The 25,387-nt window shown below is 42.4% G+C and overlaps 1 protein-coding gene across 1 annotated transcript in view; it reads left to right on the top strand.

Annotated features, from left to right (window-relative positions):
* Nucleotides 1-25,387, top strand: part of cfap20dc (CFAP20 domain containing) — a 248,480-nt gene that overhangs the window by 74,405 nt on the left and 148,688 nt on the right. The window contains exons 9-10 of the mRNA XM_028824600.2: nucleotides 8,230-8,366; nucleotides 24,863-25,028. Coding sequence (XP_028680433.2) covers nucleotides 8,230-8,366; nucleotides 24,863-25,028 — 303 coding nt within the window. The remainder of the gene's footprint in view (nucleotides 1-8,229; nucleotides 8,367-24,862; nucleotides 25,029-25,387) is intronic.

Here is a 25,387-nt window from a genome sequence, read left to right as displayed (position 1 = left end):
TTTCTTTCCTTAAATGGCACCTAAACAACAATGAAATGTGATGTGAGGGAGCCAACAGAAGAGCAACTAAGTCAGGGTCTCAAACTCCAACCAATTTCACTCCAACCAGTTGCTTAATGAGGGGCTGATTCTTATTGTTAATTAAACCTTGTTCTTTAATTCTGTGGCTTGTTGTTGCTCTTGTGGTACAATAGCAGACATGTCCAAAAATTGTGGATTTTCTCTTTTCTAAGAGCCCTGGGGACCTGAGCAGATCGTCATTCCTGAGACTTTCACCTTTATTTTCAGATAGTGTATGACGGACACCAGTTGTTTTGGCTCATTTTCTAGCTCATTATTGTTTGGCTGCTAATTAAGGAAAAAAACAATTAAGGGGTCCGAGTCTTCAAGATCAAGTTAATTAAAATTTAGTTCAAAAGAAGTTAATTACTGCGGTGGGCTGGTGCCCTGCCTGGGGTTTGTTTCCTGCCTTGCGCCCTGTGTTGGCTGGGATTAGCTCCAGCAGACACCCGTAATCCTGTGTTAGGATATAGTGGGTTGGATAATAGATGGATGGAAGAAGTTAAGAGAAGTGTTGGAATGAAAACCTGCAGCCATGGTGGTCCTCCAGGACCGGACTTGGCGACCCCTGCCGTAATGTGTTTTTTTGGTGAAACTCCAAGAGGTGTGGCCTCTGTGACATCACTGCTCCTGGAACCGCCCACCACCTTGAAATTGAGCTGGAAGAGACGGTCCCAACAGACGTTCATTGATTGTCGTGGTGTAAACGCCTCACTTCATAAGTACTGTTTGGATTTCTAACTTCTTGTGCTCTTATTTCTGCCTTTGACTTCTGATTATTTAGTTATAGACTGGACATGTTAGCTTTGAAGTGCGCTTTTTAATTTTTTTGACAAGCTCATTTGTTTCCCTTATTTGTCTTTGTTCTTTGTTTTTATTTGATTTATTCTTGAATAAATTATTTATGAAGGTGGGATTCTTTGGTTGCCTGTATTTATTAAGCCAGAGGTTTACAGTTATCCTCTCCCTTGAAGGACATTTTTTGTGTCTGTCTTTGGACTTTTCAATTCAGTGCTCCTTTTGGGCCTGTGCAGGCTGAAGCCTATCTGGTGAATTTTGGATTCTGGCAACCAGAGGTGAATCCAATTTTTTGATTAGACAGGTGAAGACCTGGACTGACGTTTTATTGTGTATTTTGTGACCTGCACCATCTTGTGTTTTCTGTGTTCACAACAGTGTTTTTCTCAGTAAGTGGATCCATTTCATGGTAGAGCTGTATTTTATGGACTGGGGTGCAAACATTTTAACAGTAATAAGCACACTGATGAAGAAGGGGAAGTTTGACTTTAGAACAGTCTGGACAAGAACAGGCTATTCACGCCAACAAAGCTCTCCAGTCCTGTCCACTTAATTCTTCTAAAAATATCAAGTCGTGTTTTGAAAGTCCCTAAAGTCCTCCTGCCCACCACACTACTTGGTCGCTTATTCCAAGTGTCTATCGTTCTTTGTGTAAAGAAAAACTTCCTAATTTTTGTGTGAAATTTACCCTACTCAAGTCCCCACTGTGTCCCCATGTTCCTATTGAACTCATTTTAAAGTCGCCGTCTCAATCCACTGCACTAATTCCCTTCATCATTTTAAACACCTCACTCAGGTCTCCTCTTCATCTCCTTTATAGGCTCAGCTCTTTTAATCTTTCCTCATAACTCATCCCCTGTAGCCCCTGAATCTGAGCCTCATTGTTCTTCTCCAGATATTCTCCAGTGCTGCTATATGTCCTTCTGGAGACCCAAACTGCACACAGGACTCCAGATGAGGCCTCACCAGTGTGTTATAAAGCTTGAGCAGACCCTCCTGTGACTTGTACTCCACACATCAAGGCGCTATATAACCTGATATTCTGTTAGCCTTCTTAATGGCTTCTGCACACTGTCGGGAAGTCGATAGCCTTAGAGTCCACCACGACTCCTAAATCCTTCTCATAAGGTGGACTCTCACCATAGATAGATAGGAAAGGTACTATATTACTATATGATTAATAGAGAGGTATAAAAGGTGCTATATAATAGGAAGTTACTATATTACTATGATTGATAGATATGAAAGGTACTATATAATACATAGGAAAGCTACTATATAATTAATAGAGAGAGTTATGAACGGTGCTATATAATAAAGTTAGATATGAAAGGCAGTATATAATAAAGGTACTATATTACTATATGATTAATAGAGATAGGTATAAAAGGTGCTATATAATAGGAAGTTACTATATTATTGATTGATTGGATATGAAAGGCACTATATAATGCATAGGAAAGCTACTATATTACTATATAATTAATGGAGATAGTTATGAAAGGTGCTATATAATTGATAGATATGAAAGGCAGTATATAATATGAAAGGTACTATATTACTATATGATAGAGATATAAAATGTGCTATATAATGGGAAGTTACTATATTACTATATGATTGATAGATATGAAAGGCACTATATAATACATATGAAAGCTACTATATTACTATATATAATTGACATAGTTATAGTAACTTTCTTATTATATAGCACCTTTCATAACTATCTCAATTATATATAGTAATATAGTAGCTTTCTTATTATATAGCACCTTTCATATTACTATATGATTGATATAAAAGGTACTATATTAATATATGATTGATAGACAGATATGAATGGTGCTATATAATATATGAAAGGTACTATATGATTAATGGAGATATGAAAGGCACTATATAATAGATAAAGCTACTATATTACGGAGACATAGATATGAAAGGCGCTATATAATTATGATAGATATAGATATGAAAGGTGCTATATAATTACTATATGACTGGATGGATATGAAAGGTGCTATATAATAGTTACTATATTAGTATATGACTGATACATGGATAGATATGAAAGGCACTATGATAGAAAGATATGAAATTTACTATATGATAGACAGTCAGATCGATCGATCAATTGATAGTGTCGAGTCCACTACGACTCCTACGTCCTTCTCATAAGGTGGACTTTTCAGACCTCCCATTGTGTACGCAAACTTTGATCTGCTATTGATTTTTGTTTTCCTCCTGCTGTGACTAGAAATAAGCAGTCGGATGATGTCCTCATATAACTGTTGGGAGTTTTGATTAGTATTGAAAAAGACAATATATGGTATAAAATAATCTTCTGACTACCTAATGAGTGAAAAGTATCAAGAAATGTGCACTTAAAGTAGAAGAAAAGAAGACCCGGTGAGAGTTGAACCTCTTTAAAATAACTTTGCACTATGAATTAGTGACATTTCACTGGAGCAGTCAGCAGAGAGATATGGAAGTTATTTTTCGTTTTTCCTGCCATGTTTAGAAGCGGCATCTGTGCTCCACGTCTGGCAGCCCTGCTTGATTTTGCACATCTCGTTATTGATTACAGTGAAGCAATGCTTGGAATTGATGAAGCCATCGACTCTGCGAGAAGGTCTTGCACGCCTTGTAAGCCCATTTTCTGCTCCCTCGCCTTACATCTGCTCCTAAATTACCAACCTACTGTAACCAAATCAGATCCTTAATGTGAAGTACTACCTTTCTAATGTACTCAGTCATAAGCCACTGATTTTTTAATATTAATTCACAGAACTCCACAGTGGTGCTATTGATTTCAGGTTTATTGAAATAACTACCGGTCGGTCCCGTCAGACATTTTCTGAACTCGCTTTTCTGTTTATTTAATTCAAAGCCAGAGGCTACCTTTCCCTGTGTCGTTCTGCACAGGGCAGGTGCTAATGTGGACAGGAGGCCCTACTCCCCTATAGTCCTTATATAAAGTGCTAAACCCAAGGACTATCTTCTAAAATTTGTACTCGCCTGCCTGTTGTCAGTTTGCAGCCTCATACTTGCGTTTAACACAGAGACCACTCCAGGGATCCGCTGTTTGGATGGCTTCACTTATTCCTTTTCATTTCACGCTCCAGTTCCCAGTGCTGCGAAATGGAATTCTAGACACCCTTAAAAGGGCGTGGAGTCTTCCAAACTGGACCACAAATCAAGCCAGGACCTTCACCGGCCTGCTTTAATGTGGCCTCATCCCAGGGCAGCCAGTCCCCAAATCCCTGCAAGCTTTGGCCTTCAGTATTCTCGTGGTATTCTCCTCTACTTCCCCGTTATTTATTATTTTCTTCTAGTCTACTAACTAGGAAAAGTGCATTCAGAAGGTGTGTTGCGTAGTGGTGATAGATTCATTGTTTTTGAAGAACGATTTTATAGTGAAAGCACGGTGTGCACCGGACCAAGGTATGTGGCTGACTGAAAACTATAAGGGATTGCCTATCAAAGGACCCCCCCCACCCTAACCCACTCGACTGCCTCTACCTTGGGAAATGGGCTACTTCATTTTGGCTCACCCTGTATTTATTGTACAATTCCATGTGAGATCCAGGACATGTGATGATACTCGCATCTGATTGGCTGGCTGTCAATATGATGGATGTCCTCGCACAGTGTCTTTGATCTGTTCAAGTGTGTCCGTTTACCTTCCTTTTGCTTTGCCAAGCTGTAAACCAAACTGGAAATTCCTTGTCCCAGGCGGCCATCCATTCGCAGATTATAAAGTAATCAATGCAATCGAGGCATCCTAGCCATTTCCTGGGCTTCTGCTTCTTTACACAGATGTTACTGTGATTTACTGGTACAGTTCAGGAAAAGAAGATGCTTTGATGTTAATTGTCATTCAGGTAAAAATCCGTTACAACAATCAATGTTCATATTGCTTACTACACGTCAATATTGCTGCTACTTCTTTGTCTTGTCTTTGCACAATGTCTTGTTTGTGTTTTAATTTTAAACTTTCATTTTAATTCTATTTTTAATTTATTATTTGCACTCAAGCTTCGCAATTTCGTCGATCTGTATACTTGTATATGCTTGAGATGACAAAGTTCGCTTTGATTTGACTTTGGCGTGTTGTCCAGTTCGGGGAGGTCCCAAGAGAGTTTACAAACCTCACATTTTCTTGAATGAGTGCCGCATTAAGAGGAACGTTTCTTGAACGAGCATCACTGAATCACATAACGACTTTTTCTGCGTCTTCAAATGCAGCACGTCGCAAACATTTGCAAACCGAGATCTTTCTTCTTTGAAAGACCGAGCAAGGAAAAAAAAAAAAATTAAGTGTCGATGGTGAAATTTCAAATTCACTTGCAACATATTTTTTTCTTTTTGCCGGAATTGAGGGCTGGAAAAGATTAAACTTGTTGTTTTTCGTGTCTGCCGTTTATGTAGGAGGGTGACAATGAGTTCAGTTCCCAATGGATGTTTTTCAAATGTTGACGAGCGAAAAGCAAAAGGTATCGCTGAAAACCACCGAAAACAAAAACAGTACGAGGAAAGTTCGAAGAAAGAGAAACAACTGTGCAATGTTTCTGTTTGGGGATCGTTGTGCACAACTGAGCTGCGACCACAGAACTAACTGCTCTGTGGATGATTCATTCAGGCATGTAATGAAAGTATCTGCTGAATGTACTTCGTCGTAACGAGATTTCTATAGACTCGTGTCATGTGGGGAAACTGTCGGGACCATAAAAATCCTCCATTGTAGTTAGAGCTGGAATGTTAAAGGCCTGAATCACGAATTAAAGAGAAAGTATGCTCTCACCTAACAGGCTTAAACGCTAAAATAGTATTTTTACAGGAGACCCACTTACCAAGCAAGGATCAGTTCAGACTACAAAAAAACTGGACTGGCCAAATGTTCCATTCCAGCTTTACAAAGAAAACTAGAGGGGTGGGAATTCTCATACACAGCACAGTTCCATTTGTAGCATCAGATGTAGTGTCGGACCCTGAAGGGAGATATGTGATGGTCATGGGCAACTTATATAACAGTAAAATGATTTTGATAAATGTTTATGCACCCAATGTCAATGATAAGGAATTCATGCAAAATCTATTTGCATCCATTCCCAATGTGAACACTCATAAAATTATAATGGCTGTGCTTTAAATCCACTCTTGGATAGGACTCCTGTGACAGGGGGGACGACATCTAATACTGCAAAGACAATTACACAGTTTAACTGACCACAACTTATCAGACCCCTGGAGGTTTCTTAACCCAAACTCAAGAACATATTCGTTCTACTGACCAGTGCATCATAGCTACTCAAGAATTGATTGTTTTTATAGATGATAATTTCCTGCCTGCGATTAAATCATGCAAATACGACACAGTTGTTCTCTCCGACCATGCCCCTCTAGTCTTGGAGCTAAAATCATTAAGCCCCTCACACTCACCTCGCAGATGGCGCCTTAACCCTCTTCTATTGGCAGACAAGAACTACACAGAATTTATATCTTGACAAATCAGCTTCTTCCTAGAGACACCCGCCCAACTCTAAAGGCCTTCTTAAGAGGACAGATTATTTCATATCTTTCCCACAGAAATAAATTAGAAACCAAGAAAGTGTCAGAGCTAAGAAGCGAAATTACGAGAATAGATGAGGAAATTTCGTTGTAAAGATTTTCGTTGTAACAGAATTTCACCTGTATAACATTTGAAAATCCACGATTCTGTCGCCCGCTCCAGCTTAAAATGTGGGACTCTGCCTTTGTCGTGGGTCAAAAGGAGGGAGGAGTCGCTAGCAAACCAACCTCGGCCGTCCAGCCCAACAAACTTTCTTTTGCTGTGTGAATATAAGAACACAAAGACAAATAAAGCTTTGAGGATCCACCCCATATATTGCAGTGAAAGAGTAGTCGATGGAGGATCATAGGAATCGTCGGGTAGAGGGGTCTTTTCATCGGAATGGCCAATAGGGGGAGGCAGCTTGATGGCCGAGGTCTCCAGGACTCTGAACCAATCCAAATCGTATTATGGGATACCGTTAACGCCGCACTGCACGATAACGTGCAGTGAACACACTTGCCTTGACCATACTCTGTGCCCATACGCATCTGTTGCACAGCCGCCCTGTTGCCCGCTGCCTGCTGCCGAGAGTTGATTCTACAATAAAATAGAGTAATTATTCCAAAACTCTTCGCTTTTAATATAAAGCTGTAGTGTAGAGTTTCAGCGTAGTACGAGTACCGAATTTCAGGCTTCAGGTTATTTGATTTTCGACCTTGACCTTTGACCTTGGAGGTCAATCTTATTACCCCCCCAAAAACGGTTTGTGAGCTACAGGTGATTTAAAATCCTGGACCGACAAACGGACAGCCACGGACGGTAGTGTATTTATATAAGATGATCATGTCCTGTTGAATTCTGCTGTGTACTTGTAATATTTCTGTTGGACTGAGGATGACTTGTGTTCTGTTCTGTGTATTGTCTTGTATTGACCCCCAACTGCACGCCCAACCTACCTGGAAAGGGGGTCTCTCGTTGAACTGCCTTTCCCAAGGTTTCTTCTATTTTTTTTTTTTTTTGGAATTTTTTTCTCGTCGTTTTAGAGAGTCAAGGCTTAGGGGGGCTGTCAAAAGGCAGAGGCTGTTAAAGCCCACTTTGGCACTGCTTGTGTGATTTTGGGCTCTACAAAAATAAATTGTGTTATATTGTAGTCACACAAGACGGTGTCCAAAATGGGACTGAGACAAAAAAAGGTATAGAGGTTGGGTTTTTATAGGTGGTGGAAAAGAAGAGGCGGGTCCAAGAGGCGGAAGTGAGGTCAGGAGGAGGGCGTGGTCCACAGAGGAATGAGGAAGCTGGTTAGGGCTCAGGACTTCTTGCCTTCTGGTGTTCTGCAGAGGAAGGAGAGAAGGTGTTTGTGTACAGTGTCAACCCCTGAACTCACCGTTTTACGCCATTTGACTGCCTCCCAATCGCACGTGTGTGACAGTTGGTTGAATAATCCCGCAATACGGGAAGTACGGCGAGGAACGTTGTGTTTTTGTTCGGTCTGCGGACAATAAATGGGACAACCAGATTGGCTCCCTCATTTTTCTAATGTCGGCTACAAGATTTATGAATCTTTTTTTCGTTCCCAACATTCTCGCACTTATGGTGTCAATGTGAGACGCACGATTGCTCCTTCCAAGTTAGAGTTTTTGTTTCCTGGTTGTGTCGGCGCCTATTTTTAATTTACCTTAAAACCGTCGTTTGTCTGCAGCCAGTAAATAACAAAATGTCAGTTGCTTCAAATACCTAGAATTGAGTTTGGTGTCAGTTTCATTTTAGAAGAATCCCTGGTGACATATTATTTATAATTTTTCTTTCTTTCCCAGACCAGACGAATATCCGTGGGACAGCAAGTGCACGGAGCAGCAGAAACCAGGATGGATCCCATATTGCATTTGGGACTAAAGTACTGGGTCCCCCTCCGGTGACTGGAAGGAAAAGTAGCTCGGCGGTACCACGAGATGTATGTATGGTTTTTTTTTTTTTTCTTTGTGATTAAATATTTATTAAAACACGCAACGCCAATAAACAGTAAACAAATCGATCTTAGGATGTTGATAAAATAGTATAAAAAGGCCCCCTTCACCTTATCACGTCCAGCCCTGTATTGGAATAATATTGTTTTTTAATAATTTACATAATATTAAAGAATTGTATTTTCCCAATAAGAAATGATTCCAGAGAAACCCAACGAGAGACGGGGAACCCACATAGCACTCTCCAAGCCTCAAAAATGAAGGCGTAAATATGTGCTGGTGCCTATGTGTTGTAGGCATGGCAGAAAGGGGCATGGGGCCTGCGGAAAGCTCCAAATGTAGGCCCAGACCTTCATAGACCTGCTCAGAAATAACTTTACCTCAGGCTGCCAGCACCCAACTACTTTCTGCAGGCCTAAGAAGTGAAGTTGGCTTTAAAGTCCCCTCAAAAAAAACACAAGATCTGAAAAAAAGAAAAAGCATGTCTTACAAGGGAGAGGATAACCGTAAACCCAAACCAACCCAAAAATTGAAAATGTTTAAATTTAAAAAAAAAAACAAAAAAAAAACAAAACAAAAAACCAGTGTTTGACTAACATGCAGTTCAGAATGTGTGTTGTTTTGTCTCCACGCCTGGGCTGAGTGTCGTTGTCATCGGCCCGCAACCCGCACTGCGGTAAAACAACAATGGAAGAGAGCTAGGCTGTGATAACAGTCATGGTTTTCCCCCATTGCTGGCTCCTTTCACGTACCCACGTATCTCTTGGTTCAACAATACTTGTGAAAACAGCAGAATTTAGCCGCCCGTCTGGCTTTGTTTCACCTTCTCGACCGAATTGTGTAAGGCTGATGAACTGACGGCCTCCATAAACTTGCTACAACTGCCTCTGTTTTGTCGATTTTAACACCACGACTCGTCTCACAAATGGGACGTTTTTTGTTGTTGGTCACGCAAACGTAGCAATGGGTACACGTGTGTGGCGGTTCACATTGAAGTTAGATATCCAGGTCACTTGTACTTGTAGATGTAAACTGTCCAGATAGGCAAATCGGAATTTGAGCGATGAGGCTTATAGCGTTATAGACACAACACGTTATGTAGTGAAATGTTGAGGTGCTAAACTCCAGGATGGTGCATTAGAAGAAGAATTTAGAAGACAATAATTAACAATAAAAGTGTACAAATACAGCATAAATTATACATGTTGTGATGTAAGATTTTGCATATAACTTGATATTTTGTCTTTATTTGTAATTTAGGCAAAGCAATGTAATTTAGTGTTACATTAATGAGTGTTAACCCTCCCCCCCACCCATTTAGGAATTGGTCTCTTTTGAATTTTACGACAGAGATGGGGGGGCTGTGCCTTAAACCAGTTTGGCGTGTGTTTCTCTGCTAGTCTTTCAACCCCTGCAAGAAGGCCAAGTTGCACCTTCACATACAGTTAGGTCCATAAATATTTGGACAGAGACAACTTTTTTTCTCATTTTGGTTCTGTACATTACCACAATGAATTTGAAATGAAACAACTACGATGCAGTTGAAGTGCAGACTTTCAGCTTTAATTCAGTGGGGTGAACAAAACGATTGCATAAAAATGTGAGGCAACTAAAGCATTTTGTGAACACAATCCCTTCATTTCAGGGGCTCAAAAGTAATTGGACAAATAAACTAACTGGAAATCAAATGTTCATTTCTAATACTTGGTTGAAAACCCTTTGCTGGCAATGACAGCCTGAAGTCTTGAACTCCTGGACGTCACCAGATGTTGGGTTTCCTCCTTTTTAATGCTCTGCCAGGCCTTTACTGCAGCGGCTTTCAGTTGCTGTTTGTTTGTGGGCCTTTCTGTCTGAAGTTTAGTCTTCAACAAGTGAAATGCCTGCTCAGTTGGGTTAAGATCAGGTGACTGACTTGGCCATTCAAGAATTTTCCACTTCTTTGCTTTAATAAACTCCTGGGTTGCTTTGGCTGTATGTTTTGGGTCATTGTCCATCTGTATCATGAATCAATGTGACTGCTGTATTTAGCTGGATTTGAGCAGACAGTATGTCTCTGAACACCTCAGAATTCATTCGGCTGCTTCTGTCCAGTGTCACATCATCAATAAACACGAGTGTCCCAGTGCCACTGGCAGCCATCACACTGCCTCCCTCCACCGTGTTTTACAGATGATCTGCTATGCTTTGGATAATGAGCTGTTCCACACCTTCTCCATACTTTTTTCTTGCCATCATTCTGGTAGAGGTTGATCTTGGTTTCATCTGTCCAAAGAATGTTTTTCCAGAACTGTGCTGGCTTTTTTAGACGTTCTTTAGCAGCAAAGTCCAATCTAGCCTTTCTATTCTTGAGGCTTATGAGTAGCTTGCACCTTGCAGTGCACCCTCTGTATTTACTTTCCTGTAGTCTTCTCTTTATGGTGGACTTGGATATCGATACGCCCGCCTACCCCCTGGAGAGTGTTGTTCACTTGGTTGGCTGTTGTGAAGGGGTTTCTCTTCACCATGGAAATGATTCTGCGATCATCCACCACTGTTGTCTTCCGTGGACGTCCAGGTCTTTTTGCGTTGCTGAGTTCACCAGTGCTTGCTTTCTTTCTCAGGATGGACCAAACTGTAGATTTTGCCACTTGTAATATTGGAGCAATTTCTCCGATGGGTTTTTTCTGTTTTCGCAGCTTAAGGATGGCTGCTTTCACCTGCATGGAGAGCTCCTTTGACCGCATGTTGTCTGTTCACAGCAAAATCTTCCACATGCAAGCACCACACCTCAAATCCGCTCCAGGCCTTTTTATCTGCTTAATTGATAAGGACATAACGATGGACTTGACCACACCTGCCCATGAAATAGCCTTTGAGTCAATTGTCTAATTACTTTTGAGCCCCTGAAATGAAGGGATTGTGTTAACAAAATGCTTTAGTTGCCTCACATTTTTATGCAATCGTTTTGTTCACCCCACTGAATTAAAGCTGAAAGTCTGCACTTCAACTGCATCGGAGTTGTTTCATTTAAAATTCATTGTGGTAATGTACAGAACCAAAATGAGAAAAACGTTGTCTCTGTCCAAATATTTATGGACCTAACTGTGTGGTTTTGGGGGATGGCAGGTGTTAAAGATTGTCTTTGCCCCATTGGTCTGAAGTATGGCTGTTTGGAATTGGCTTCTATAGAATCTTTTAAGTACCATGATGTTCTATTGGCTGTAGGGGTTGGACAGAGAATCTATAAATCTGCTTGTTCAACCACATTCTCTCTTACCAACCTCTGATGATGAATAAGTGTATCTTACCAAACTGATGAAGACCATCACACCATGAACACAATGGAGAGCACAACTTGGCAGCCATATTGAGGCAGGCCTGTTATGAAGAAAGCTGAATGATGCTTTAACTAGAGACATTTTTAAGTAACTACAAGTCTGTGTGCTGCCTGAAACTACACATCACCATTTAATCAGGTTGTATGGTTGCCAATATTCAAATGTATTTTGCATATTATTTATGATTATCAATAATACATTTTGTGTGTAACTTCTGCTTGTCTTTTTACTACACCTAATTGCCTGAGGTGTTAGATCTAGAAGGGAAGGTGTGGATAAGTTATATACTATAATACCTTATAAACAGTGGTACGTCTGTGAGATTAGGCATGTTGAGAATGGCTACTTATTAATAATACAATAGGGGAAAGTAGAGCAACATATTACTCTACCAAGACAAAACAATACCTTAATATGAGAGAACGATCAGTCGGACGTCCCGTAGCTGCAGGCGCTCTCCTCATTTAGGATGCATTGGACTAAATCTGTGACTCCTAAAACCAGTTGGCTGCACCAGCGAGGATTTGGGGTTGTTAAATTTAAGGGGGTGAATACTTATGAGATTATTTTGTCACTTCATGACAGTTTCCATCCCACTTAATCCACACCAGGGTTGTGGTTTGGAGGTCTTGGCTGGAGTCTATCCCAGCCAGCATTAGCGGTAAAAGGCAGGAACAAACCCCGGACAGGATTGCCAGTCCATGACATGGGCAAACACACACTCTCTAGAGACAATTTAGTGTCACCAGTTCACCTCGCCAGCAAGTCCTTGGACAGCTGAAGGAATTGGAGAACCTGCAATATCCAAACAGAGAGGACCCAAACCCGATCTCTGGTCTCCTTAATGCAGGACCATGTGGCTCATCGATTAGTTTGTGTTTTGTATTTGTAATTAATTTTAGTCCACGTTAAGATTTTGTTTTCACTTTGACATTAAAGTGTCTTTGTGTCAGAAAGCCAAATGAGCTCAATGATGTGTTAACATTAAAATGAGAAAACATCCAAGGGGGGTGGTGAATGTTTTTCATGGGTTTTATGAAATAGACAGTCAGGTCAGGTCAGGTTGGGGGGGCATGCACTGGTACAGCATGTTACTGCAACCACCACATGATGAAACAGATACATGGTCCAGTCCCACCCCCTGGAGATGACCCTTTATCTTCTGTAGCGTGGTATTACGTGGGCGTCCCCCTTGGCCTGGTCCAGCCGCTCGGGTCCTCCACAATGAGCCGGATCACTCTTTGGTAATGGTGCCACATGGCCGTAGTGCCGTAACTGACGCTCCCTCACAATGCAGGTCATGTGCCTCATTCGGGACTCCGTGAGGAACACAAAGTCAAACCAGCGGGATCCAAGGATTCTCTGACGAGACACAGGAGTCCAGTCTTCATCTCAGGTCACTGGATAGCGGCCATGATTCACAAACAGGGAGCAGCAGGACTCTACAGACTTGGACCTCGTCCTTTTGCAGAGATAACAGGAGCACCACACACCCCTTTCCAGCAACCTCATGACTGCAGATTAAAAGGGTGAGATGATCTATCAGAAATTATCGCAGGGATCCGGTTTTAAATCCCGCTCATGGCACATTGCTGAATGGAAGAATATGTCTCTAAAATTTATCCTCACATGTGGCGTAGTGGTAGTGCTGCTGCTTTGCAGTAAGGAGATTGTGGGTTTGCTTCCCAGGTCCTCCCTGTGTGGAGAGTGCTTTTGAGTAGTGAGAAAAACGCTATATAAATGTAAAGAATTATTATTAAAAAAATGGCATGGGACGTCCAGAATTATATAAATAAGTTTTAACGGAGTTGCACAACCTTCTGCACACTGCAAGACGTTTCATACTCTTCTTTATTTTGGAGTGAAAAACAAGCTGCTTTAAATAGTAAGGAAACTGGTGTGTGTGTGTGTGTGTGCCCAGCACCTTTAAACACTGCCCACACAGACAAGCTGGCACAAAGGTAGTGTCCCATTCATTAAAAGTTGTTTCTTCCAGACATATGGCCCAACTCGTGCCTGAAAAGTTGAATTTTGAGCTCACTTAAGTGCGTAATGGTGGGCCACGTCTCAGCAGTTTTATGTTACGCTTCATTATGCCCGCGGTCTACGGTAAAGTACCCTCTTGTTGCTCATTTTGTTTATTTTAATTATTTGCTGCCGCTTCACATTTTTGACCTCCTTGCTTCATTTCATTTTCATGGGTCCTCAATATTCTGTGAAAATTTCTAATAAACCTAAAGAGACTACAGAAAAAAAAAAAAAAATCACAGAAGGGTCTTTCTTATCCCTTATCCACTTGCCTTTTAGACAGAAAAATGATAAACACCACACCGGTAAACGAAAATGAGCAAACTCCTTATATTTAGTATTGTCTTTTGTTTTTAACAATTTTTAAGGATTCCTTCAGTGATGTCTCCAGAGGTGGAAGTGACAACTCAGGACTGCAACAAAGAAATATTAGGGGTGCCAACCGTCTCGTCCACTTTTATTGTGCAGAGAGAGAAAATTGACCAAAATAACCGTCAATGGCGCGCGGCCCTTCAACTGGAAATTCAAAGTAATGCAGAGAAATAGTCGCTCCAGCAGAGGTCCGTCCGGCGGGTCACTCTGGCCAGTAATGATGCCTGTGCTTTTATGGCAGCTGGAGTGGAAAGGGGCGGGGCTTAAATGCCTTCTCAGCACCATGAGGAAAGGAGATGACCGTGTAAGCGGCAGCGCCCCCTGTCTGGCGTCGGTGGGCTATTTCATACCTCGACTGAGCCTGCGAGGAGGTCCAGTGACGCACACAAGCATGACTGTATTATAGTTCTGTGGCTGTAAATTGTTAAGGCTTTAAAAGGATTTGGTGAATCGATTGAGTGTACTCGTAACAGCAAAAAGATTTAAGTCGTAAATCGAGGAGTAGTTAACGAAATCCCAAAACACGTTAACACGAGGGAGGATCCGTCAATCTTTGCCATGAAGCAGAAAGGCCAAACGAAGAATCTTTAATATTTACAGGCGATCATCCACTTCTGCACGACTTCAGGTATTCGTTCGATTTTTATTTACAGTCGAACCTCGGTTTGCGAGCGTAATTTGTTCCGGAAATGTGCTTGAAATCCAAAGCACTCGTATATCAAAGTGAATTTCCCCATAAGAAATAATGGAAACGCGGATGATTCGTTCCACAACCCAAAACTATTCATATAAAAATGAATAATTCAAAATATAAAGTAAATAAAAATACATAAAACAAATTAACCTGCACTTTACCTTTTGAAAGGAATCATGGCGGGTGTGAGGGAGTTTCTAAACTCTTGGGATTCCACCAAATGGGACGACACGTGGAAGAGCGTCCCGAAGCAACCGCTTTTACGGCGAACTGCTACAGCACTGGGAGCCTGCAAATTCGAAAAGATCGCGGACATGCTATAAGCGCCTGCCGTCGATGGGTGATACAAGGAAAATTATAAATGCAGGGCACAGTACAGTAATCCCTTCTCCATCGCGGGGGTTGCGTTCCAGACCCACACACGAAATAAGAAAATCAGCGAAGTAGAAACCGTATGTTTATATGGTTATTTTTATATTGTCATGCTTGGGTCACAGATTTGCGCAGAAACACAGGAGGTTGTAGAGAGACAGGAACGTTATTCAAACACTGCAAACAAACATTTGTCTCTTTTTCAAAAGTTTAAACTGCTCCATGACAAGACAGAGATGACAGTTCTGTCTCACAATTAAAAGAATGCAAACATATCTTCCTCTTCAAAGGAGTGCGTGTCGGGAGCACAGAATGTCACATAGAGAAAACAATCTCTAGCAAACAAATCAATAGGGCTGTTTGGCTTTTAAGTATGCGAAGCACCGCGGCACAAAGCTGTTGAAGGCGGCAGCTCACACCCCCTCCGTCAGGAGCAGACAAAGAGAGAGAGACAGAGTGAGACAGAGTTTGTTTTTCAGTCAAAAATCAATACGTGCCCTTCGAGCTTTTAAGTATGCGAAGCACCGTGCAGCATGTCGTTTCAGGAAGCAGCTGCACAAAAGATAGCAACGTGAAGATAATCTTTCAGCATTTTTAGACGAGCGTCCGTATCGTCTAGGTGTGCGAACAGCCCCCCTGCTCAATCCCCCTACGTCAGGATCAGAGAAACTCCGCGCAAGAGAGGGAGAAAAGTAAGCAATCTAGCTTCTCAGCCATCTGCCAATAGCGTCCCTTGTATGAAATCAACTGGGCAAACCAACTGAGGAAGCATGTACCAGAAATTAAAAGACCCATTGCCCGCAGAAATCCGCGAACCAGCAAAAAATCCGCGATATATATTTAAATATGCTTAGATATAAAATCCGCGATGGAGTGAAGCCGCGAAAGGTGAAGCGCGATATAGCGAGGGATCACTGTATTACTTGGCCATTAACCTGTGCATGACCCTGCCTGACTGCTGTGTCTGGGTATAACAGAGCGGCAGACCCCGCTACAAGAAATAACCGTGCTGTTCCTGTTTCAAGCTGAATAAAGCTGGTATCGCTAAAGTACTGACACTCAGCTTTGTGTTTCGGGGTGCAAGACAGACACACCTTGCTCTAGTACACAGTATACAGTACACGCACGTACAAAAGCTGACTATATGAGTGAGGCACGCCGACTGAGCCCAAGAATGGGAGACGATTACCCATAATCCCGCAGCGAGAGAGAACCACCATCAGCCTAGTTGTGATCACATGACACTTGGCAGACAAAGCGTATACCGACTACTCGTATTGCAAGACCTCGCTTGTTTATCAAGTCAGAATTTATTAAATTTTGTCTCGTCTTGCAAAACACTCGCAATCCAAGGTTCCACTGTATTTATTTTTTTGTAACCTCTTGTTTTTACTTTTGCATATTCACGGTGTTCATGATAATGAACAGTACAGAAAAACAAGGCGCGATGCACATCGGTTTTAAGGAGCGGTTAGTATCCTACTTGACGCTTCACCGGTCTTGTTCTCCTTATTGTCGTAGAGCAGAGAGCTCCCTGTGCATCTGTTCAATATTTTCAGCGTTTTGTTTATCGAGTTTTGTGTTGCAGACGGCCATTGACGTGTACTGCAAGTCCTTGGGGCATCTAATCCCAAAGTGTGCAAAGCCAGTGATGCAGCATCGTGAGAAAATGAAGGAGTTTGATAAAATTTCTGCCAGAATGTCGACGGTCACTGTTGGCTGTGAGGTTTGACGTTAATGAATCGACTGGTTGGCTGGAGACTTCGAGGCTGATGGTCCCAGTTATCGATGGCAGCCTCGAGGACAAACCTGAACTCGCACATACGCGGAGATCTTTGAAAATCTCGAGTATGTCGCACGAAGCAGACGTGGCTGTCGGATTACGTCAAGCTGGCGCGTTCTTCCTGATCTGTTAACACCAGCTGTGAAGGGCAAAGTGTTGGAGATGTTGAGACTTTGCCGGTCACGGCATCTTCTGACAGCAGTGGCTGATGGGTCAGTTTTTTTTTTTTTTTTTTTTATTGAAATGTTGGCACAAAAGATCATGGAATTGTAGAGATGGGAGCATGTGCCGCACCCGCCACTTGACGAACCACCCGGATTGGGACCCGAGTGCAGCGGGTGACACCTCAGCCAGCACCACACTGGAACAGTGGGAGTTTTTTTTTACGGTGGCTGGAGTGCCAACACACTGGAAAAGTTTGGGGCAGCCACCCATATATTGTCTCCGGCTGCAAAGGGGGTTTAAGTTAGGCACTGTTGTGCATGGGTCGAATTCCAGACTGAACTTATTTAGTGGTGGAAAAGATGGCGGCTTTAAAGGGTGATACTGGAAGTGATGTCATCTGAGGCCGGAAACTGGAAGTGACATCGTTCTTGGAGCCAGAACTGGAAGTGCAATACAATACAATTTATTTTTGTATAGCCCAAAATCACACAAGTGGTGCCGCAATGGGCTTTATCAGGCCCTGCCTCTTGACAGCCCCCCAGCCTTGACTCTCTAAGACAAGGAAAAAACTCCCAAAAAAAAAAACCTTGTAGGGAAAAATGGGAGAAACCTTGGGAAAGGCAGTTCAAAATGAGACCCCTTTCCAGGTAGGTTGGGCATGCAGTGGGTGTCAATAAGGGGATCAATACAATACAATACACAGAACAGAACAAATCCTCAATACAGTATAAAAATTTTAGAGGTACAGAGCAGAATTTAACAGTAGATGATATCACATAAGAAGATTTGGATTTATTTAGAGTCCTGGAGACCTCATCCATCAAGCTGCCTCTCTATTGGCCATTCCACAGCGGAAACAGCACTGGGCCAGCCAATCCGATGAAAGGACCCCTTTACCCCATGATTCCTGCGATCCTCCATCAGGGATGACTTTACTTTAGGCAGGCAAACAACTTGGAAGGTGGGTCGTGGGTACCAAGTGGCACATTCAAGTACCGAGAAGAGAAACCGAATAGGTGAGGGTTAGTATCCAATTCTAACTATCATGTTATGTTTCAGTGCTAATGACTGACAACAGAGACGCAGTCTGTACAGTTAATCAGCAGCTCTAGTCAGGGTGTGCTAAACTGAAGTGGTGTCTTCAGCCGGGATTTGAAAGCTGAGACTGAAGGGGCATCGGCACCAAGTGCCACATTTGAGTACCGAGAAGAGAAACCGAATAGGTGAGGGTTAGTAACAAATTCTAATGATCATGTGTGACGTTGTTGTTGTGAAATCAGGTAGGTTTTTCCGTCTTTGGCCTGCAGAGACAACAGAAGAAGGTTTAGTTCACCTCGCCACCCCCTGGCCTGGCAGATAATTACCTCCACTTGGTCCACCCAGCTTCCTCCTAATCGCATATGTGACACCTGCCAACAATCCCTAAGTTGCCCCTGTAAGTTTGGAGGACCTGCGTGCAGGACTGGATGCAGATTAACGTCATACCCACCAGTACAAAACAGTCGCAGGTTAAGGGTTTGTTAAGGTGCTATATAAATAAAATGGTTATTATTATTGTTGTTGTTGTTATTACTGCGGCATATTATGGGTTGTTTCATGGTTATGGTGTTTTGAAAAGTGCATATCATCAAAAATAGCATTTTGGTATAATGCAGAAAAGTGTACTTTGCGCAATCTCTAGCAAAAGATTACAATTTTTGGTGGTCATGGGAACCTAACCCCCTATTTCCCATAGATTCAAAGTATTAACATTAGCGTTTTCAACTTTCGTGTCATTTCCTAGGAACGACGTAGTGGGGCTACATAATAGTATGTTCTATGTTTGTGCCGAGTGTGTTTTGTTTTCATCGTCCCGGTTACTGACCGTTATATGTGCGTCAGTAAATGTTGTCCCCGTGAGTGCAGAGGGGAAGGATGATGGAGAGAGACCGCAGCCCCGAGACAGAAATCGTGTTAACTCACCAGATACAATCGGGACATTTTGCATTTAAGAAAGAGAAGCGAGGGCGAGGAGAGACAAATCGAGAAGAGAAAGGAAACCGTGTACCCGATCATTTTCAAACTCCTCACTGCCGATCATTGCTTTAGTCCACTGCTTGCTTTTTCAACCAACGATTCAACATCACGACAGCCAGAGCCGGGAAAACCTGGGGTTTGGATTCATCCCAGCCATTGCCAGGACTTTTCACGGTGAGGTGGTTTTGTTTTCGGGAAGGAGCACAATACACTATAGCCAGTATCGGGACCACCGGAGTTTGTTTTGGACTAATTTTTCACCACATGTTCAAGTGCTGTTCATCTAATCCGTGTTTGTATTTGCGATACGTGTTTTTGTTTGTTTAGGGGCAAGGGAGGGTTCAATGTAAATATTTGAATATTCGTGTTCTTATATCGCAATTAGTCACTGGTGTGTTTGGGATAAGTTAGTGTTTTGCACGCACATATATACAGTGTTATCTCTGGTCACGACCGTAATTCATTCGCCAGTGTTTTTGTTCGCCACCAGACCGTGTGGTCGTGAACAGATACAAAGTTTTGGCAAACTTTTTGATCGTAATCCGATTTGTACGTGTTTGGAAACGTTCGTGACCAGAGGTTCTACTGTGTGTGTGTGTGTGTGTGTGTGTGTGTGTGTGTGTGTGTGTGTGTGTATATATGTGTATGTGTGTATGATATCCATCCATCCATCCATCCATTTTCCAACCCGCTGAATCCAAACACAGGGTCACGGGGGGTCTGCTGGAGCCAATCCCGGCCAGGGTGCCAACCCACCGCAGGACACACAAACACACCCACACACCAAGCACACACTAGGGCCAATTTAGAATCGTTAATCCATCTAACCTGCATGTCTTTGAACTGTCGGAGGAAACCGGAGCGCCCGGAGGAAACCCACGCAGACACTGGGAGAACATGCAAACTCCACGCAGGGAGGACCCGGGAAGCAAACCCAGGTCTCCTAACTGCGAGGCAGCAGCGCCACCGTGCTATATATATATATAATATTTATCTGTGTCTTCAATTTACAGTATATGCGTGTTTGTGTCAGGAAAAGTAAGACAACTTGTAAGAAGTATGTCTTGTTGTTAGAGCAGGAAACCTCAGGTAATCCAAGGAATAAGAATTGGTAGTGTAGTGGCCGGTTTGGTTAAGAGGGTCGGCCATTACACGTCACCCTCCACTGAACTATTTGGCAAGAATGTTCTGAAACAAAGGGAGCTCTGAGGAGCACAAAAGGCACAGGAGGAGTTTTCCCTAAAAGAGTAAACGAGTCCCAATACAGAATCCCGAAAAATGGGCAGAAACTGAACAAAAGAGGAAGATTCTAGTTTGGCACCGCTGATGTGTATGTGTGTTCACCCTGGTGCCCTGCCCCAGCAATTGTTCCTGCCTTGTGCCCGGTTTGCTTGCCATTACAAGCTCCAGTTTTTGGCCCACCAACCAGATTAGGATAAGTGGGTTTGGGTGGATGTGCCATTAAGACCACCCCTGGCTGGTTTGCTGCCTACTTCAGCTGCACACTGGCACAGGTGCTGCGCTCGGACCCCACTTGCTGTTTCTTCTGACAAGCGTCTCTCCACGTTCCATGCAACATTTATCTGCAGAGCAGTTAGTAAGGAGAACGAGACCACACTTTAAATAAAGGGCAGTTTACACCAGCAAGAAAAGAATAAGTCAAGAACATGGCTGGCAATGCATTGTGGGGAACTTGAAAGAAGGCTTCTGTCATTCGGCAGACATAGAAAACACAAAAAAAGTGAAAATGCCTGCAGACCCGTTTGATTTTGTTTTGTTTTTTGTTTTTTTTAATTTGAGGATTTTCTTAACTTTCTCATCCACTTTATCTTTCTTAAAGATTTTTTTGAAGTGAACAGCAGACGTAAACAGGTCGAACTGTATTTCAATCTGCTGAAGCGTCTCCTCTTGCAGCAGCTATTGAACTAATTTTGGGAAAATATTTATTACTGATTTGGTGGGCACTAGAGGTAGACTAAATATGATTTAGCATTCGCAGATTGTATGAAACATTCATTTACATAAAGCAAAGAATAATGTATTCCGACTGCCCGAGTTATGTATCATTAACATACTAAGAGCTCTTTGATATATATATAGTTTCCTTGTTAAAAGGATAAGCAGGTGTTAATCACCTCTTTCGGCAGAATCCTTTACGTTTTTCAATTATGGGTCCATATGTCTGCTCGCCGCTTGCCAAGTTTTGCTCTCACGACTTTTATGCCTTAACTTTTTTTTTTTTTTTTTTTTTTTAAAGATACTTGGCACATTTGTTTTAAATGTCATTGAGAGCTGAGAGCTTCAGCTGCCGCAGAATTTTAATATAATCTTTAAATATTTAAGAATATAAGATGATCTATGCGGATTCTATTAATATTATTAATTTAAACGGTGGTGGTAGACAGATGAATTTCATTTTATATTGTGCTCCTTTTGGGCGGCACGGTGGAGCAGTGGGTAGCGCTGCTGCCTCGCAGTAAGGAGACCTGGGCTGGCTTCCTGGGTCTTCCCTGCGTGGAGTTTGCATTTTCTCCCCGTGTCTGTGTGGGTTTCCTCCCACAGTCCAAAGACATGCAGGTTAGGTGAACTGGCAATCCTAAATTGTCCCTTGCGTGTGTGTGTGTGTGTGCCCTGCGGTGGGCTGGTGCCCTGCCTGGGGCTTGTTTCCTGCCTTGCACCCTGTGTTGGCTGGGATTGGCTCCAGCAGACTCCCGTAACTCTGCAGTTAGGATATAGCGGGTTGGATGTATGGATGGATGGATGGATTGTGCTCCTTTTACGGTTAAAGGGATCTAGTACGGTTTTAGTGAAAGAAGTAGAAACCGAATGGATTTATACACTCACGTGAAAAAGTACACCCCATGACGTATTTTTTTTTTTTTTTATTTTTTTTTATTTTAAATGTATGTGGACATAGCAAGATTTTGAACTTCGTTTAAAGAGTGCCCTCCGTAATATTTGGCATAAAGACGCATTTTTTTTTTTTTTTCTTTGATTTTGCTTGGCCATTCTGGAATTATTCCATTTCTTAGCTTTGCTGTGTTGCCTTACCGGTTACAGAATGAAGCGCCGTCAGTGAGTTTGGAGGCATCTACTGGATCTTGAGCAGATCAGATGTTTCTGTAAACCTCAGAATTCATTGTGCCACTGTCAGCAGTTCCATCATCAATAAAGAGAAGTGTGCCAGGACCTGTGGCAGCCATACATGCCCAAGCCATGACATCCCCACCACCATGTTTAACAGCTGAGGTGATCTGCTTTGGACCTTGGCCAGTTCCTTTTTATCTCTTGTACACTCTGATGCAGGGTCGTCGTCATCTCGTCTGTCCACGAGACCTTTCTCCAGATTTTCTGCAGGCTCTTTGAAGTCCTTTTTCGCGCATTCAATCTAATGTGGCCCTCCTGTTTTTGTGGTTTGCTTCCTGCAGTGGCAGCTGGCGGAGTGGTGGCTCTGAGGGTAGGGATCTGTGCTGGCAATTGGAGGGTTGCCAGTTTGAATCCTGCAGAACGGCAGAAGTGACTCTACTCCATTGGGCCCTTGAGTTAGGCCCTTAACCTGCAATTGCTTTGTTCTGGGTATGATGCTAATCTACATCCAGGGAAAAAGGAAAGCTTCAAGGGAAAACTTGGAGGTTGGTGGCAGGATTTGCATGGCTGCACTTGGGTCCCAATTGGGGTGGTTCATCATGTGGTGGGTGTGACAACGTGCTGTAAAATCAGCACATGCTCCCAACTTCTCTTCCTGCAGTGTGGCCTCATTGTTTCTGTTCATGATTTCTTCCTCAATGATCATTCACAGCATTGATCAGCAATCGTTTTACCAATTTAATTGGTGACGTTTGGTGCTCTGTTGAACACAGTATCCGACTAGAAATCATCCGACTGCATTATTGACCAGTCACTTTACTTCCTTGATAGACATACTTTGCCTGGCTTGGTGGAGTGCAGAAGTGGCTCACTTATCAAGAGTTACTTTTAGTACAGGAGTCCACGTGGTCACTTTGTCATAATGCATGAATGAGGTAACTGGCCAGGATTTGTAGCTTCACTCTCCATGGCAGTGAGGCAACCTCGACAATAATGTAGGACCTTGGGTTTGAACTGCTGCTTCTCCAGAATGAGGGATTGACAAACTGAACACCTCATTAAAGGAACATCAAATCTTTATCTCCAAATATGGTAAAAATATGGTTTTTTTAATTGAAATTTTTTGTTGAGTTTAGTCATTGTTGTCTTAGTATTTGTGAATTTAATTGTTGTTGTTCCCTATCAAAGCCAAGTAAGAGTAACTTTTTTAAAATATTCAATATCTCTTATCTTACATGTATTTTTCCTTTTTGGCATGCTTGCGTGTCTCAGCATCTTTTACCGGACGCTTCTCCTCACCATTGCGTTGCCGTAAAACCACTTCTTAGACTCATTTCGAAGTGTCTTGCTCTTCCCCCGTCTGCTTTTTGACAGTCCCCTATTACCCTCTGTGGAAAAAGTCCTTTGTATTCTTGGCGGTTACTTCTGGTCATTGAAGACCACTCTGTGTTCCTCCTATGCCTTTTACTATTGCCATGTGTCTTGGCCTATCTTGCCTGGTGCTTCCTCTCTCAATTGCGTTCCCTTAATGACACAGCTTGAGAGGTATGTCTGCTCTTTGACTGCCACAAACAGTAGATGTGCCCCCCTCGTTACCTGTTGTGAAAACACTTTTCAATGCTTCCCGTCTTTGAAGACCACCGTCAGTGTACCTCCTATGTCGTTTCTCGGTATTGCCATGTGTCTCGCCCTTTTTTGCCTGGTGTTTCCTCCCTTGCTAGTGTTTCAGTAAGGCCTGTTTCTCAAAGTCTGTCCTTTTTGAGGCGTATCGCTCACCCCCTGTATGTTTTTTGATTACTAGCAAGGGTAGACGGGCTTATGTCACACGCCATGAAAACGTCATATGTATTCCTGCAAATAATGTCTTTGAAGACCACTCTAAGCCTTCGTCCTATACTGGTGTCATCATGTGTTTTGCCCTATCTTGCCTGATGCTTCCTCCCTTGATTGTGTTCCGGTAAGCCCTGTTGTCATTTCAAGGCATTTTCCTTGCCACCTGTATGCTTTTTGACTGCCACCAACAGTAGATGAGCCCCACATTACCCACTTCGAAAACATTACACCTATTATTGCAAACCCTTCCCATCTTTTGAAGGTGACTCAGTTATTGTGCCTCGTCAGTTCTCAGTGACCCAACATCGCTCGGTACATTATTTGTTTCGTTCTATTGAAATACTCCATATTAACTCCATTTTTATGAGAATAAAAAAAATTGTCACAATCAAGAATTGAACTTCACACCCCTTAATGTATCATGTCATCATCTCTGCTAGTGAGCCACCAAAGCCACACTGACCAATCGGATCAAAGCCACACTGACCAATCAGATTGCTTGGAGGGACTGTATGTACTCACAAATGGCAGCATTTTATTATATAGTCGATGTCTACTAAAAAATAATGTTAAATTCAGTTATGTTTTTTTTTTATTTTTCTTCAATTGCCCTGATTGGATCTATGAAAAATAATTATGTAGTTCATTTTAAAATAATTGTGAATTAACCATAAACACTCCCCCACTCCTATATCAGACTTCTGTTGCACTGCCCTCTTCCACCTTTAACCCTTGCAACCCCTTGCCACCCTGACACCCCCCCAAGAAGCCTGCTAATTCCATTGGTCATTTTTTTTTTGTTTTTTCTTTCCTCAGATCTCCAGCTCCTTCGGCAGTAAAGCAAACGTGTCATCAAACCGGATCCGACAGAGCAGTGGAGACCGATCCGAGAAGCGGAGTAGCCAGCCTTTAATCTCCCATTCCCGAATTCCAGACCTGCTCTCCCAGGATGTCCGGGACGCTTCCCCTCTCACCAAAGCAGGTTTGTCAACATTGGGTTGGGTTTACATTTCAGATTTTTATTTTTTTACTTGCAGTGGGTGCCACGTTTGTCATAAACCCTTTTTTAATTTATTTTACTTCGAAGTTCAGGCAGGCAAATTGAAATATGAACTCCATTTGCTTTAATCGGCCAGGTAATGAAAATAGCAGGCCCTGGGGATTTTAATTACCTGTTTTTAATTTAAAATCTCTTTCCTCCTTGTGACACCTGTGTTGCCTCGGCTGATTCCTTCCTTCCTTCCTTTTATCATTTTGGTGGTTTTGCTGTATCGCAACTTGTCAGTTTTTATGGCTGAAAATAAGCAAATATCCATCTCGGATCACAAGCACCATTGGCTT

The sequence above is a fragment of the Erpetoichthys calabaricus genome, chromosome 18 (assembly GCF_900747795.2).
Source record: "Erpetoichthys calabaricus chromosome 18, fErpCal1.3, whole genome shotgun sequence".
Taxonomy (NCBI): Eukaryota; Metazoa; Chordata; class Cladistia; order Polypteriformes; family Polypteridae; genus Erpetoichthys; species Erpetoichthys calabaricus.
Note: the sequence above shows the minus strand (reverse complement) of the source record. Positions and strands in the feature narration are given on the sequence as shown.